This window comes from Crassostrea angulata, chromosome 9 (genome assembly GCF_025612915.1).
Source record: "Crassostrea angulata isolate pt1a10 chromosome 9, ASM2561291v2, whole genome shotgun sequence".
In the NCBI taxonomy this organism is placed as follows: Eukaryota; Metazoa; Mollusca; class Bivalvia; order Ostreida; family Ostreidae; genus Magallana; species Magallana angulata.
This window is the reverse complement of record NC_069119.1, coordinates 19,258,894-19,274,270: the sequence shown is the minus strand read 5'-3', so window position 1 is coordinate 19,274,270 and position 15,377 is coordinate 19,258,894. Positions and strand designations below refer to the sequence as shown.

Genomic DNA, 15,377 nt, shown 5'->3' with positions numbered 1-15,377 from the left:
AACTAATCAGTGGCTTCAAAATAAAAAAAAATCTTTAAATAACTGATTTCAATGTAACCGGCTTTTGATGGAAAGAAAATAAAAAGCTGAGACCGGGGATTTCTTTTTTTAAAAAATAGACGAACTTTGAAAGTAAGCATTTCAGTGTAAGTGAAAAATGCTATATCTTTAAAACAAAACCGTTTCATTACACCATACGCTTGCTTTTGTTTTTATGTGTTTTTTTTTTACTTTTTCTAAAACAAATTACACACATTAAATAATTCCACACGTTTTAATATATAATTGAAAAATTATACAAAGAAATTACTTTTTGAATATAGTTATTTGCGTTTATTTTTTCGTTTTCAGGTTCATGCAATTTTTTCTACCTGCCGCTGGTCATCAGGGGCCTCGCCCCCATGTGGATGTGGCGTTGCTGTAAGGGTGGAAAACTCTCTGTTTGCCTATCGAACTTGTAAACAAATATCTTACATTTTAGCAGAGCCCCTTAAACACCATGAAACCTTGTATCGTAATTGCGACAATCGCCACATGGTAGTAGAAATAGGGGGACCAAATGGATGGACAAAGGTGAATATTGATTATTTTATATGTCAGTACACACACACACACACACACACACACACACACACACATATATATATATATATATATATATATATATATATATATATATATATAAAGGAAATAGTTTAAAGTTTGATAAATGAATGCTTTTTTTTTATACAAGATAACTCTTTATACCGGAGCAGTTGTTAAGTATCGGATTGGAGAAGACTGGATATACGAAATCCAAATTTTTCCTTCTATCTTTGATGAAGACAACGTTGAAGGTTTGTGTGGAAATCCTAATGGGAATATAGAGGATGATTTCATACCCAAAGGGCAATCATCATCTATTGACGATCAAACAGAATTCCAAAAAAGTTGGAGGTATAAAGCATTCTACATACTGTACTATACACTACAAGTTGTAATAATGTCATTTGTTCATTTGTTACCCTGTTTAAACAGGGTAAATTGTTTTTCTTTTCCACAAGGTGATTGACTGATTTATTATTATTAAATATGTGTGTATGTTTATGCGTGAGTGCGTGTGCATGCTTGCGTGTTTTAATATAATGAAACATAAAATGTATGATAGCTGATGTTGCGAAGGGATTATCCACTTGGTGTTGTTTTTGTAAATATTTATATTTGTATTTTAAAAATGTCTATGGTTTAATATTGTAGAGTGGATATATTTTCAACGCAAAGTCTCTTTGGAATCAACACTTTGTTAGAGAGTAACAGTTTCAAATTTAAAAAATACTGTGACTGTTTAACGGAAACTCAGCAAAATGAAAACTCTATTGCCAATCATTACACAGCAAATTGTTCTTTGACAACTCAAGCTATCATGTGTAACGGTGCATTTGCATCCCAAAGTTCGTTATCAAGATGCAACAGTAACCAAAACAGGTTTAAGCGTGAAGGCATAGCAATAGATTATATACATCAGGTTGAAAAACGAAGTGTAGAGAGTGATGATATCCTCGAAGTTCCGCCTCTGACATTGGATCCAAGTTTTGATCCAGACTTTATTCCTCCTGTAATTGTTAATTATTTATTAATATTTATGCTAACTTTACAATATATAAAATTAAAGATTTTCGCCCCTTTATCAAACCAATAATTGTGAATTGACGGCTGATAAATTATTAAATTATGATTATTATAACGAGCAAATCATTTATTCAAGTAATATTTATTAAAACGATTTGCATAGTTCGCAAACAAAACTAGATATCCACAAGCAGAGGATACATATACATTATACATTGTAAGTTTGTAGATTTCGTTTGCTCTTGTATAAAATTTTAAAACATAGAGGAATTTTAAACTATAATGAATTTGTTCAATGAAAAATGATATATCACAGTTTCTTATCTTTTTAAATGTACAATAAAAACATCGTTACAATAGATCCTATCATGGACGAATGGATGGACTGAATCAGCAGCTCGTGATTATTGTGAAAATATAATATTAAATGATCCTGCTCGGATTGGATGTCAGAAGTTTATCTCGATGGAAAATTCTACCAACATAGCCGTTGACGAATGTGTTCTAGACATACGGGTATATGATTTTCAAATGTGTTTTCGTCAATATCGTTTGTTTTTTATTTACATTTTTGTTTATAATGAACTTCCTTTAAAATTGTTTTAAAACAGGATACTGGAACAACAGATTTCTCAAGATACACCATCGAAAATTTGAATGAATTCTGTTTTGAACAAATTAAAAAATACGAAATTTTCCACGTAAAAAGTGAATCTGATGAAGAGTCTGTCGTAGATACAATAGGAAAACTTGTTTGTCCAAACAATTGTACTGCCAACGGTATTTGCAAAGAAGGTACATGTATCCCTTTATTAATACAGATTTCTTGATCTTATCATTATCCTAACGTTTTATTATAATGTATTAACAAAGATGTTCATAAATTTGTTTCTGTGATAAAATTCTATATTCTCTCACATACAGTAAATATAAAATTTTCGAGACAACGATGACATTATGTGTTTGTTTCATTAATAAAAAAAATGTTCACTTAGATTTTGGTTTTAAGGCGTGTGTAACTGCAACATTTCCTATATTGGATTGGACTGTTCACATGCTAAATCAACACCTCCGGCTAATTTAACATTACCAGAAAACGGATTGTGCAAAACCAGTAAACGTGCTTGCGCCAAAACAAACATCTTTGGTCACTTTCGGGCTGAAACTGTACATGCAAAAATTAGAGACTTTGAGGTAACTAAAGATACAGTTTTTCACTAATATTTGTATGATATTGATATTTTTGTTATCCAACCCCTAAAACAGACACATGTTGCAAAAAAGAAAACTAGATCAATGATTATAAGATAGAATTTGTTACAACTTACATTAACTTTAGAAAACAAAACATTAACAAAGCATTTATTTTTATGATTGACTTACTTTATGATCCCGTTTTCAAGTGTGGGTTTAGTGAATTTCGTCCGTGCAACAGTAATTGAAAGTCACGTTATTCAGATACTTGATATATAGTTCAGAGAACTGAATTTTCTTTATTTTTACGTGGCCAAGTATACTTCTTTTAACCCTTATTATTTTCATTTCGTGTATTACGTTTTTCTAACTTATGAAATATATTTTAAAAGATAAAAAATGATTGGTTACCATCCTGAATTTCGAGGGTCAGCTCAAAAGTAATCAATACTTGCTATTGAACTATGAAACTTTATTGAAAATGAACAAAATATTTACATTTTCACCATATTTTTGTATATCATGAAATGAAAGTTTTTAAATTTGAAAAAAAAATATGCCGACTATTTGGAATTGTCCAGGGATTTTTTTTACGTTGTTTCTTTAAATCATATTTCTCTTAAATAAGCTTGGATATTAATTTATTTTGGTGTTATCGATTGGTTTTTACAAAGCAATTTTCAGACTCTCTTTGTTATTGTAATTTTACTGTTGCTACTGATAGTTGCTGTTGGTTCTGATATTTACTGATGCTTTTGCTGTGAGTTCTGATAATTACTGCTACATGTATTTACTGTTGGTACTGATAATTGCTGTCATTTGCTGAGAGTATTTTAAGGCCCAAGACATTGTCTTTTAATTATGAAATAACTCGTATTTCAGATTTAACACAATTTATTTCGAGTTTTATTAATTTATAAAATTATATATTCTTTATATTTATTTCATATATAGCTTCTTTCGAATTTTGGAAGCACACAGATCAAAATTAAATTTAATAATATCATTAGACTTAATATTAGAAAGCCGGTCAACAATTTGAAACTAAAGGCAGACTCCACAAGAATTTTAATTTCCAAATGCGGTGGACCATTTATTTTCAACAATAAAACCCCCATATTTCTTAACATGATTATTTGTTTTACAATAGTGAAGATACTGGTCAGGACTTCAAAATGTCTTTGAGGTTTTACTTAACAGAAATATTAGCGAAGCAGTATCCGTGTATAGCATGCATACTTTTAGCAGATCAAGAGGTTTGAATAACGCATTTCAACCTTGTAAATTGTCAGTCTGACACCTTGTGTATAACATTACGTAGTATCTTAATTCCAAGCTAGCATCTAATAACATGGGTTTATTTACGTTCAAGTACACAAAAAGAGAATGATTCAAATTGTTTCTGTCCAGCTGGTATAATCATAAGTAAAAACATTATTATAAACAATTTACAATTCACAATGAGCATGCAATCTAAGTAGTTAATTTATATTGACATTTATATTTACATATGGCTCATTTACATAGCCATTTTTCTATTTGACCAAATCAAAAGAACTACTAATCATAATTCAATTTTAATTAAGATTGTCGAGGCGCTGAATATAAATTACTTAATTACAGCCTCGGAATTCTAACTTCTAAAACGGAGATAATCTTAGCAAACAATCTACGATGGTTAATATAGATTACGTACATCAAACTATGATTCGCGACTTTTTTCAACTTCATTAATTAATCTACGTTTAGATCAAATACGACCAACCCGGCTGGTTACAACAGTCCAAAAGAATTTTATAAGTTGGCACTCCGATAGCATGAAAATGAAATAAGTAAAGTGATGTTATTTATAAAGTGTAATCGTGTTGTTATCCACCTCGATCTGTGGTAAGTCCGAACTGTAATTTTAGTAACTTATTGCGTATATGGGATGTATGATTTTGCTATATCATTACAAGTTATGAATTTTAAGGCATTACTTGATATCAATTGTAATGTTGTTTTGATATCAGGAAAAATCAATCCTAGGTTCATTAAATTATTTTTTCACCAAAGCATTTGGGACATTTTTGAAAAATTTCGAAACGTTTTTGACAATTTACCAAATGTGACATAGAAGTGGAAACATTACATGTACCTATATGTTTCAAATTGAATTTCAAAATGGACCTAAACCTTAAGTAAAGATTAGATATGTATTCAAAATTGAAAGTCTTTCTTTTTTGGCATCTAGCAGTTAAACTGCATGTATACATGACAATGTTCAACAACGAGCCCTTTATCAATTGAAAGCAATTGAACCATAGGTCCTGGGTTTTGGTGTTAGGATAGGGCTCTATGAATTGGATAGTAAAAATCATTTATACTTTGAAATTCAATATCCAGAGAACTGTATTATTGATGGGGTTCATAACTATTCAATGATTAATTTCCCAATTTTTTGTGTGAAATCTTTGATAAAATGATATCTCTTCTGACCACACAAAACCATATTCACTTTTTATCAAAGCATTATGAAATCTTTAACCATGCATTGGACAGTATCCTCATAGCTAAAAGCCAACTATCAGTTTTAATTGCAAACGCTTACAGACTACGGGCCAATTACTGTAGAAACATAAGAATTCGTGGTGGCTCAATTTTCGTGGTATTCGTGGATAGCCCTTCCCCACGAATTTACATCCTCAACGAAAACAAATTTAGAAAGCGTTATCTTAGTTACTAATACTGAAAACCGGCGCATCCGTGAAATTACATCCCCACGAATAAGCAAAAATCCACAATCCACGAAAATCGGCCCCCACGAATTTAAATGATTCCACAGTAATCGGAAACCGTTCCAATTCCAATTAGTTTCTACCCCCTCATAAAATCTCAGTAATCACCGAAACACAAATATATGCTCATAAACAGTACACAGTAGCTTGATTCAAGAGCAATGCACTTGTTTTTTTTTTTTAATTCAAAAGCAAAGGGGACTGGCAATTAATCATAATATTTTTATCTTAACTTTCACAAAAATAATTATAATAACGATACATATAGTTATGTAAAATTCTTGGACTAATTTGAAGGCTAAACATATTTTAGTAATAACTTACACAAAAATTCACAATTAGATAACCACATCATTATATCATCCGTTTTTATATTGACATTAACTTTAGAGGGACCTAGACACGATTTGAGCTTTTTTTTTAAATTTTAATTTACCATTTTAAATGTCTAAAATGCTTTGTCAAAATTTGAGTGTCAAATTACGAGTTACAAGCAAGATACAGAGTTTGAGATTCTTTGTTTTGTAGACAAAGTTTGAGTCTTGTTACTGTTTACACATATGTTACATTGCATGGTATAAGTTTCAATCAAATGTTGCTTTATATGAATATATTTGCTTTAAATTGTTTGTAAACAAATCGACTCGATCTTTAATTTGTTTATATAGCAATGAATTCTTAGAGTTGTATCTTGCTTGTAAATTCAATTCTAACATTAAAATTTTGATCAATTATTTAGGATGCACAAGTTCAGCATTTTTTGCATACAAAAAATAAATAAATAAAATGTTGATTTCAAACCATGTTTGGGTCCCTTTAAATGTTTACACTTCAGATTACTGAAAATGGACGAACAGCGGTGCTTTCAACTTACTATGTCCAAGCAACTTATGTAAATCCTACCATTGTAAGGGTCAACTTTCCACCGAACTCCCTTAAAAAACGAACTACATCCGGAAAGCTTTATGGAAGAGGGTTTTATATTACTTTATCTTATGATGTATTAAACTTCAGCGACTCATTGGTAATGCTAATCTACAATGATGTATGTTACAGTTGTAATGCATCAACACTGGAATGTAACAACACGGTAACAAAACATTAATTTTTTCCAAATGTCTTATATTTTGTATACGCCCATTTTTATGGAGGGTAATCGTGTTAAAAAATCCAGACATGTAAACTTGTAAATCCGAATATGCAATCATGTTGATGTGTGAGTCTGAGCATGAATATGTGTAATTCTGATCGTGTAACATATAAAACTCGGGCATAAACACGTGTAAGATTTGACTCAGTTCCTTCGCATGATGCACATTTTGCAACATTATTGTTTATATTAGTTAATTAAACCTTCAACTTTGCACACTTTCAATCCGTAGTTTCTGCATTTGTAACTTCAGGCTCGGCAATAGCACATCTGACATGATACAAATTGACAAATGTAAAGTCTACAAGTTTGTCGAATTTTGACATGACCTTATATGGCAACTGCCTTGCTGCTAGAAAAGGCATGCCGTAACCGCCGGACCGGAATGAACGAAAAATAAACAACTGTTGCAATAAGCTTTTAATGAACGACACCTTTTTATATCGAAAACACCATTATTATTTTTAGAAAAAAAAGAAGAGGTATGACTGAAACTGGACCAAACAGGAAGAGGTTCTAGTAGAAAAAAAATCGTTGCCGATGTGACGAATGCGCTAATTTCCGTAATATAATTCTCATGGAATTATAAAAGGAAATGCCTAATATCTTATATCTCTAAAAAAAAAATTGACATGTAATTTAAACTGGAATATAAGTAAATGCGTACTCTTTTCTAGAAATGAGACGGATCAAGAAATTTCCTAAGGGGGTAAATATATTTTGAGCGGTATGGGGTTCGAAGACCGCCGTGAGGTCCCATGTAACTCCATTGCTTCTGAATTCTAAGAATTTTGAGAGTGAATTTTTAACCGGGTTTCCGATTATTGAAATAGTAAAAATTGCAGACGGGTGAGTGGCTGTCAAAAAGGTACCCTTATTGTACCGAGAACTCCTCGAACAGTTTTCAAGATAGGAAGTTGTTCTTTTGCAGATCATTTATACGTATACATTGTATATCAGAAGTATGCAAATTGCTATGATTTTGATTTCTGATAGTTTATAAAAATATCAGCTGTTGAACTTAGTCATTTTTGGGCAAAAACATTGCATATAGAGTACCCCATTTTTACTCTTTTTATTTTTCTGAATTAGTTAGAATAAACGACCTGCAAGGATTTGGTAATTTTTCGCGGAAAAAATTATGTTACTTTACATGTATTTATACTTTTTGTTGTTGTGTAAGTGAAAGATAAATAATAACACAATCTTCAATAATAATAAAAAAAAACTAGCGCATATTTTTTGTGCGCCGTAAATTGAAGTTTTACTATGGGAGGCACTGTAGCTCAAAGATCGTCCATCTGTATTTTTAGACAGGGAGCTACAGACCTGCAGCTAGTTCACAAGTGGCTGTAAAGCTGTATTATACTAGCTCTCCAGAAAATTTTCATCAGCCAACTTCACAAAGTGAGTCTGAATTGAACCGACATTCAGGACGTCATACTCAATCCCGTAATAATTGCTTAAAATAATTTTTAAAAAATGTCAATTTTTACCTGCATGATAGGCTTTTTTCCCTATATATTGCCGACAATGCAAAGAAACATTTCTTTCACGACAGTTAACCTTATCTTTGGAATTGTTATTCATTTTTTTAAAGAGGGTGTAACTTCTTATGTCTCATATTACCGGGTAATGACAATCTCAAAACCAATGTCTTAAAATAGTTTGTTTTTCTTATTGATAACTTTACAACTCAGCTGACGGACCCCGTGTAATTTTTCGCGTGGGGGGGGGGGGGGTGTCACAACTTTTTGGCAGCGATAAGGATGCATTTGGAGATATTTTCTTAATTCTGCCGAGGCCTATACTTTAACAATTTGTTGCATGTACTCTAATAACAGTGGTGTCGGGAGCAAATTGATGGGGGGGAGGGGGGGGGGGGGGGCTAAACTAATCATGAAAAATATTGACAAGAATTCCCATAATCTTGAAAATTCTGATCCGCGGGGGAGGGTATACCAATAGCTCCAATATTACATAATATTACATGTACCTGCCCAATTTTCCCCCCCAAAATCATGAAATTCCTAATCCGCGGTGGTGGTGGTGGGGGGTGTGCTAGTATACCTACTATGACTTTAATTTTCAATATCACTATTAATATTTCATTCTCTTTAAGGTCTTTTAAAGAACAATTTTGTTTGTTGCGAGGAAAAAGTAGGGGGGGGGGGGTTGAATCCTCCCTGTTGCTACAGTACCCGCAACGTTACTTTTTACAATCCTACCCTATCGTATCGTGTATCAATCCTATCGTATCGTGCGTGTATACTGTTCTATCGTGCGTTAATTCTATCCTATCGTGCGTGTATACTGTTCTATCGTGCGTTAATCCTATCCTATCGTGCGTTAATCCTATCAGGTTTATCGTTTAATTTCAACAATTCTTCCGTTTATCCTATCGTGTTAATCGTTTCGTGCCTTTTCATAATTATTACTAAGTTGCAACTCGTTCGGTGCGCCGTATACGAATATTTATCGAACAAGAATTGTAAAATCTTATCCAACATTCCGTCAGGATACTAATTTTTAATTTTTTAGATCAATATTAACCCACATTATATGTAAATCATATATGTTAACATTGAAAATGAAAAACGAAGTTCTTAGGAACAAGGTAACATATTTACCTGTATATCGAATATATTGAATCGTACGCAGAGTGTATACGTGCGTAAACATTACCTTTTATGCAATATAATTTTGTTACATCATATTTTACATAAACAAAACTATTTATGATATAATTTATATTTAATTAAAACCCGAGTTGTATTTTGAACCCGTTATTTTCCGTGTGATATTTGATTTCAGGCTGAAATGTTCTTGACAATCAGCTAGGGTGTGTGGTAATGAAAACAATGTTAACAAATCGTACGCAGAATGATCTGCGTAAATATTTATTTAACTTGTCTGTAATAATTCGTTTTTAATGCATCATATTCTTAAACAGAAAGAAATGTACTTATGAAAGCTTTTATATTTACTTTATACAAGAGTTGGATTTATATAATTAAACCCGCTATTTTCCAAGTGATTTAATCTCGGGCTGAAACATTCGCGGCGATCGGCTAGGGTGTTCGGTTATGAAAACAATTTTAACAATACAGAAAATTTATTGATCATTAAAGCTCATAATTTTAGTTGAAAAACAATTAACTGGTCATTTTTATACATTCTATAAATGATGCAGCGATGATTAACATCTCGGCAATTGTTACTAAAAAGAAATTCCACGTAAATCTTTATTTGTACGTGTTCTCTCTCAAATTCTGCCATTATCAGTTTGTTCGTAAATATCGTTTAAAGCGATCATACGTTTATCATGAACATCGTTTATCCTTTCCTATCGTGTATCAATCCTATCATATCGTGGGTGTATATTGTTCTATCGTGCGTTAATCCTATCCTTTCGTCCGTGTATACTGTTATATTGTGCGTTAATACTATCCTATCGTGCGTGAATCCTATCCTATCGTTTATCTTGTAAAAAATAACGTTGCGGGTACTGTATGTTCCTAATGGTTAGGTCTAACTTGACAAAAGAGTGGGGGGGGGGGGGGCTAAGCCCCCCCCCCTCCCGGTTCAGACGCCTATGAATAAAAATGCGTATATATCATTATACACGTGTATTCAAACAAAGTCATTAAATGCAATTTTCTTCAGTTCTAAGAGGATATCTGAAGCCGATCGAATTCTTTACTCGCATCTTTTATACATTCTCTTGATAAAATGTACACCAATCTCATAATTTAATTTTCCGAAAATAATACTCTATGAAATGTTGTTATCCAGAGATAATATGATTAGAGGCTTAATTAATATGTTTTTTTAATTTATTCCGTCCCTATTCCGGCGATTACGGCATGCCTTTACCTGCAGCTAGCCTTTTTTTTTTTATCAGTGACGTTACTGTTTCCATATAAGGTCATGTCAAAATTCGACAAACTTGTAGACTTTACATTTGTCAATTTGTATCATGTCAGATGTGCTATTGCCGAGCCTGAAGTTACAAATGCAGAAACTACGGATTGAAAGTGTGCAAAGTTGAAGGTTTAATTAACTAATATAAACAATAAAGTTGCAAATGTGCATCATGCGAAGGAACTGAGTCAAATCTTACACGTGTTTATGCCCGAGTTTTATAGGTTACACGATCAGAATTACACATATTCATGCTCAGGCTCACACATCAACATGATTGCATATTCGGATTTACAAGTTTACATGTCTGGATTTTTGAACACGATTACCCTCCATACATTTTTAACTTAAAGATTTTTTTCTTAAAAATTCATAGACTATTATATTATTTATATTGATAAAAAAATCGTTTTTTAACCTTAAAGCCATATTCATCTTAAAGCTGTTATTTTCATGAACACATGTTTATCTTTTTAATTCCTATTTTATTTTAATGAATAAGAGAAAATCATTTCCATTTATATCTCACGTTTCACATTTCTAGTTCACATGTCAACATGTCATCCGAACTCCAAAGAAAACAGACTCTGAAGAAGATAGTAAGTCACATTTTATTCTGGTTATGTTTTACACATCTAGCTTATTTGCATTTGAAGCTCAAGTGAGGTTTTCTGATCACTTTTTGGGAGCGTAAGTCTGTCCGTCTGAAAACTTATTACATTTTCAACTTTTTTAGCTCACCTGAGCTGAAAGCTTAAGTGAGCTATTCTGCTCACATTTTGTCTGTCTGTATGTCCGTCTGTAAACTTTTTACATTTTGAACTTCTTCTCTAAAACCACTTGGCCAATTTCAACTAAATTTGGCACAAAGTTGTCTTATGGGATGGCAAAGATAAATTGCAAAAGATAAAACACCGATCTTTATTAAAAGCGGAGAAAACCTCGAAACTGTTGAAAAAGGGGGGTGCATTTTTAAAAATCTTCTCAAGAACTAATTTAGAATAAATAATCCTTATGAAAAGGAAAATAAAATTTGCAAAAGTTATGGGCTAATTCTGTTTCAAATCTGATTTATTACGAAAATAATAATAAAGAAGAGGCGTGTTTGAATCAGTTTATAGCTTCGGGTTCGGTGTTCAATGAGTCTTGATAAAATGGGTAGGCAAACCCGGGCAGGAGCAAAACAAAAGATTAGCAGTTATTGATCTGCCAATCTCATTAAAATGTTCAGGATATGTTACGGACCAGTTTATTTGTATTCGCTGTAAATATTGCTGCAAAACGATGCGTATTTTGGAATTGACGATTGCCGATCTGTCCCGGGTTTATTTTGCCCCGGCCCGGGTTTGCCTATCCATTTTATCAAGACTCGTAGTCCATACTTCTAAAACGAGCTTCTCTGTTTAAAGCAGCCATGACATATGATAAACGGGTCGATCTCACAAAGATGAATTTGTTTGTTGTGCAACAGTTCGCGTGCGAATGGAATCTTTGAAACATACATTAGTGCCGATTTGAGAAGTAAATTGAGGTTAAATATTTCATTGCGTTGACAGTTTTTACAAATGACGGTGATGTTAGCTTGTTTTGATTTTTGTTTTGTTTTCATTATTTATGCTTTGTAACCTGGGAACTATTGCCTGTATTTTGTTATTTTTACGTATCAAATCAAACAGAAACTTCGAAAAATCAGACAGTTAACTGTTTCCCTGCGCAAATTAATCAAAATCTGACGTATTAAAGTACTAAAATACAATTCATTCGGTAATTCGGTATAATCTTTTGCGCAATGGTCAATTAATGCAATGTGTTTTGTTGAGATGCTGAGCATTTTCTCGAGTTTATTCAGTTTAAATAAAGTTTAATATCGCTGACGGAAATATGTAGGTATATACATATATTTGATTCATTTTGAAAAATTAATTGTGCTCTTCATTTGTTATAGTGCATGTTTCTTGTGTTTAATTGTTTACAATTTCTATTTACCAACCATATTTTAGTGTTAAGCTTCGAATTCTTCATTCTTTTTTCCACTTTAAATGCTGAATAAAAAATACCAAGTTAAAAATCTGAATGCAATAAACTCATGTGAACAAAATATGACTCAAACCTAGCAGAATTGTAAGCTCTGTATCTTGCTTATTATTCTACGATTAACGCTGAAATTTCGGTTGATCATTAGAAATGTCTCGCTAAATGCTAAATACTTGTACAAACAAAATTGAAGGATGATATGCTGTATACAACTACTCTCTGGGGCCCCCTTTTTATACAATGGATAATGTGAAATTTACATCAATTTTGATAGTTTTTCAGACACGAGTAAAAAAGAAACGACACCGTTAAAACAGTTTCCATTGTTCTGACACATTTCTTTTGCGGGTATAAAGGAATTATCGCTATTTCTAAGAAAATAATACAGCGAAAAATTATCCTGGTTTGTAGCCATTTGTTATTTTTGAATACAGATTTCTATAGCTCTTTAACACGTCAGGTGACAACAATTTTCATTCCAGTGTATTCATCAATCAAGTGTGAGTAAAGTTATAAAAGTTGCACGAGTTTACGCGAGGTAAACAACAGTAATTTAATAATAACAGAGAAGACAAATTAAATATTTGAATGTTTTTAATTTGAGGAATTGATTGCATTGAGGTACAATTTTCTTCGTCACATCTATAGGAATAATGGTATATCGACGTAGATCCATTGGTCCTTAGGACCTCGCTAAAACCGAGTTTAACTGTATATTCTTCCAATTTAAAAAACTATAATTAATGTAATGTTTGGTTTTTAAAAAGTTAAATGTAATTCATTTTAGTAGCAATGAATAACATCTGTTATATCGTTGATTGATATCTATTTATGCTTTTGCTGATAATTTGCGTGGATTATTTCTTGATCCGTCGAAACTAAAGCTACGTATACATTAAGAGCACGATGTTCTTTGACCTGCACGGACTGAGCTCAGACTTTCAAGTGGACTGGGTTCCCTTTGCAACCTTCCCTGTAAAGTTCTTAACCAAAGGGATTGTTCACCATCGAATTAATTGAAATTGGATTGATCGTTATTTGGCTTTGTCATCAACAGTATAAAAAGTTGTAAATTTTCTCTGAAAAATTACCCGGTAGATGTGATTGTTATAATTAACGGATTTTAAAATGTAATTATTGTTTTGTTTGGCAGATACTTCCCTACCTTGGATTTTCAGCGTTTGTGTTGTTTGTGTGTTCATCATTGGTACAATTACTGTCTTGATATTCATAAAACGAAAACACAGAGGTCATTTTAGGTAAATTAAAGTATTTCCATTAGTGTAACATGTTGCTTTTATAATGATATTACGAAAAATCTGAAAGAAAATCAAACGAGATGATACATGTAATGAAACATGTCTGATTCATATTATTGTTATATTTAAGTCCATGGTGTGTTGACATAAAGGAACAGCGACATTTGCCCAAGCATCCAACGGTCCAGCGCTACGATACGATAAACCTCGAACTTGAAAAATCCACATCTCAAAATTACGAAATACTCAAGCCACCTGTGGTGGACTTGTCCAATGATGCATTTGATGGCTAGACGACACACAAAACAGCTTTCACAGATCTGCAGCTTGTGATCTTATTAGTGGTCATTTACCTTTTTACTTCGTATGTATGAGGGATTTTTTACTAACCTTGTTAGTTTACACTTTAATTTCAGAATGTCATATATTCTTCAAAATAATGTAATGTGTTTAATGTGTTTCGGAACCTAGCCCCCCCCCCTCCCCCCGGGGGGGGGGGGGGGGGCAGAATACAACTAACTCTTTGATCTATGAATAACTACCTCCTTTCACCGATAAAGTGAAGGGTAAAATACGTAAGTTAATTCAAGATCCATTCAATGATTCCAAAGTGTCTTTTGGTGCAAGAACCATTATGACGTCATAATTGATTTCTCAAATGTTCCCTGTACTTTATGGCTTTAAAGGAATTATCTAAAAATCAAACAGTTTTTTTGTAATTCTTAATTATAATATAAATCATCAGAAAAGTAATCCTGATACCTATATTCAATTTGACATCAATTTACAGAGGAAGTAAAGAGCTTGTTTAATGCCTTTTTGGAGAGACTGTGGACATTCTAGATATATTCTATAAGTCAAAACAAAACTCGGGGATGTGTAGCTTATTTTCGTCATAGTTCATAGAAATTGACAGTTTAAAACATGATTTTTCAATGTGTTTACCAAATGTTAATTCAAGCCCCGATACATCCTATCAAACAAAACTGTTGTGATGAATCATCATTGAAAGAAACTATATCCTGGATTTCACAAATCTGTAGGCATCTTTCATATACATGTACTATATTGCAGATTGTATCCTTAAAGGGGCATGGTCACGATATTGGCCAAAAATTATTTTTCCGATTTTAATCTTTACAAAGTTTAAGTAATACATTTTTAATAGGCGACCAAAATTTTAGTTTCATTTGTAGAGTTAAAAGCGAGTTACAGAGATAATTATTTGCTATGTAAATAAAACGTTTGTTTACATTTTGAATGTTCAAGGAAAAATTCTAGTTTTAAACCTAAAATGAATGTGTTAAACGGTAGTAACTATTTATATGATTGTGCGTAAAATTAATAAGAAGATAGACAAATCAACTTGAATACGATTTTTCTGGCACGTTGAATCCTTGTAAACAAAATCAGGGCACGGGCCTTTTTTAC

At 32.2% G+C, this 15,377-nt stretch overlaps 1 protein-coding gene across 1 annotated transcript in view; it reads left to right on the top strand.

The window, feature by feature from the left end:
• The window catches only part of LOC128162186 (von Willebrand factor D and EGF domain-containing protein-like), a 38,986-nt gene extending 24,747 nt beyond the window's left edge, over positions 1–14,239 (top strand). Inside the window, exons 10-18 of the mRNA XM_052825373.1 lie at positions 352–573; positions 734–936; positions 1,237–1,594; positions 1,969–2,124; positions 2,220–2,403; positions 2,618–2,802; positions 6,415–6,658; positions 13,841–13,946; positions 14,077–14,239. Of these exons, the coding sequence (XP_052681333.1) occupies positions 352–573; positions 734–936; positions 1,237–1,594; positions 1,969–2,124; positions 2,220–2,403; positions 2,618–2,802; positions 6,415–6,658; positions 13,841–13,946; positions 14,077–14,239 (1,821 nt within the window). The remainder of the gene's footprint in view (positions 1–351; positions 574–733; positions 937–1,236; positions 1,595–1,968; positions 2,125–2,219; positions 2,404–2,617; positions 2,803–6,414; positions 6,659–13,840; positions 13,947–14,076) is intronic.
• The last annotated feature ends 1,138 nt before the right edge of the window (positions 14,240–15,377 follow it).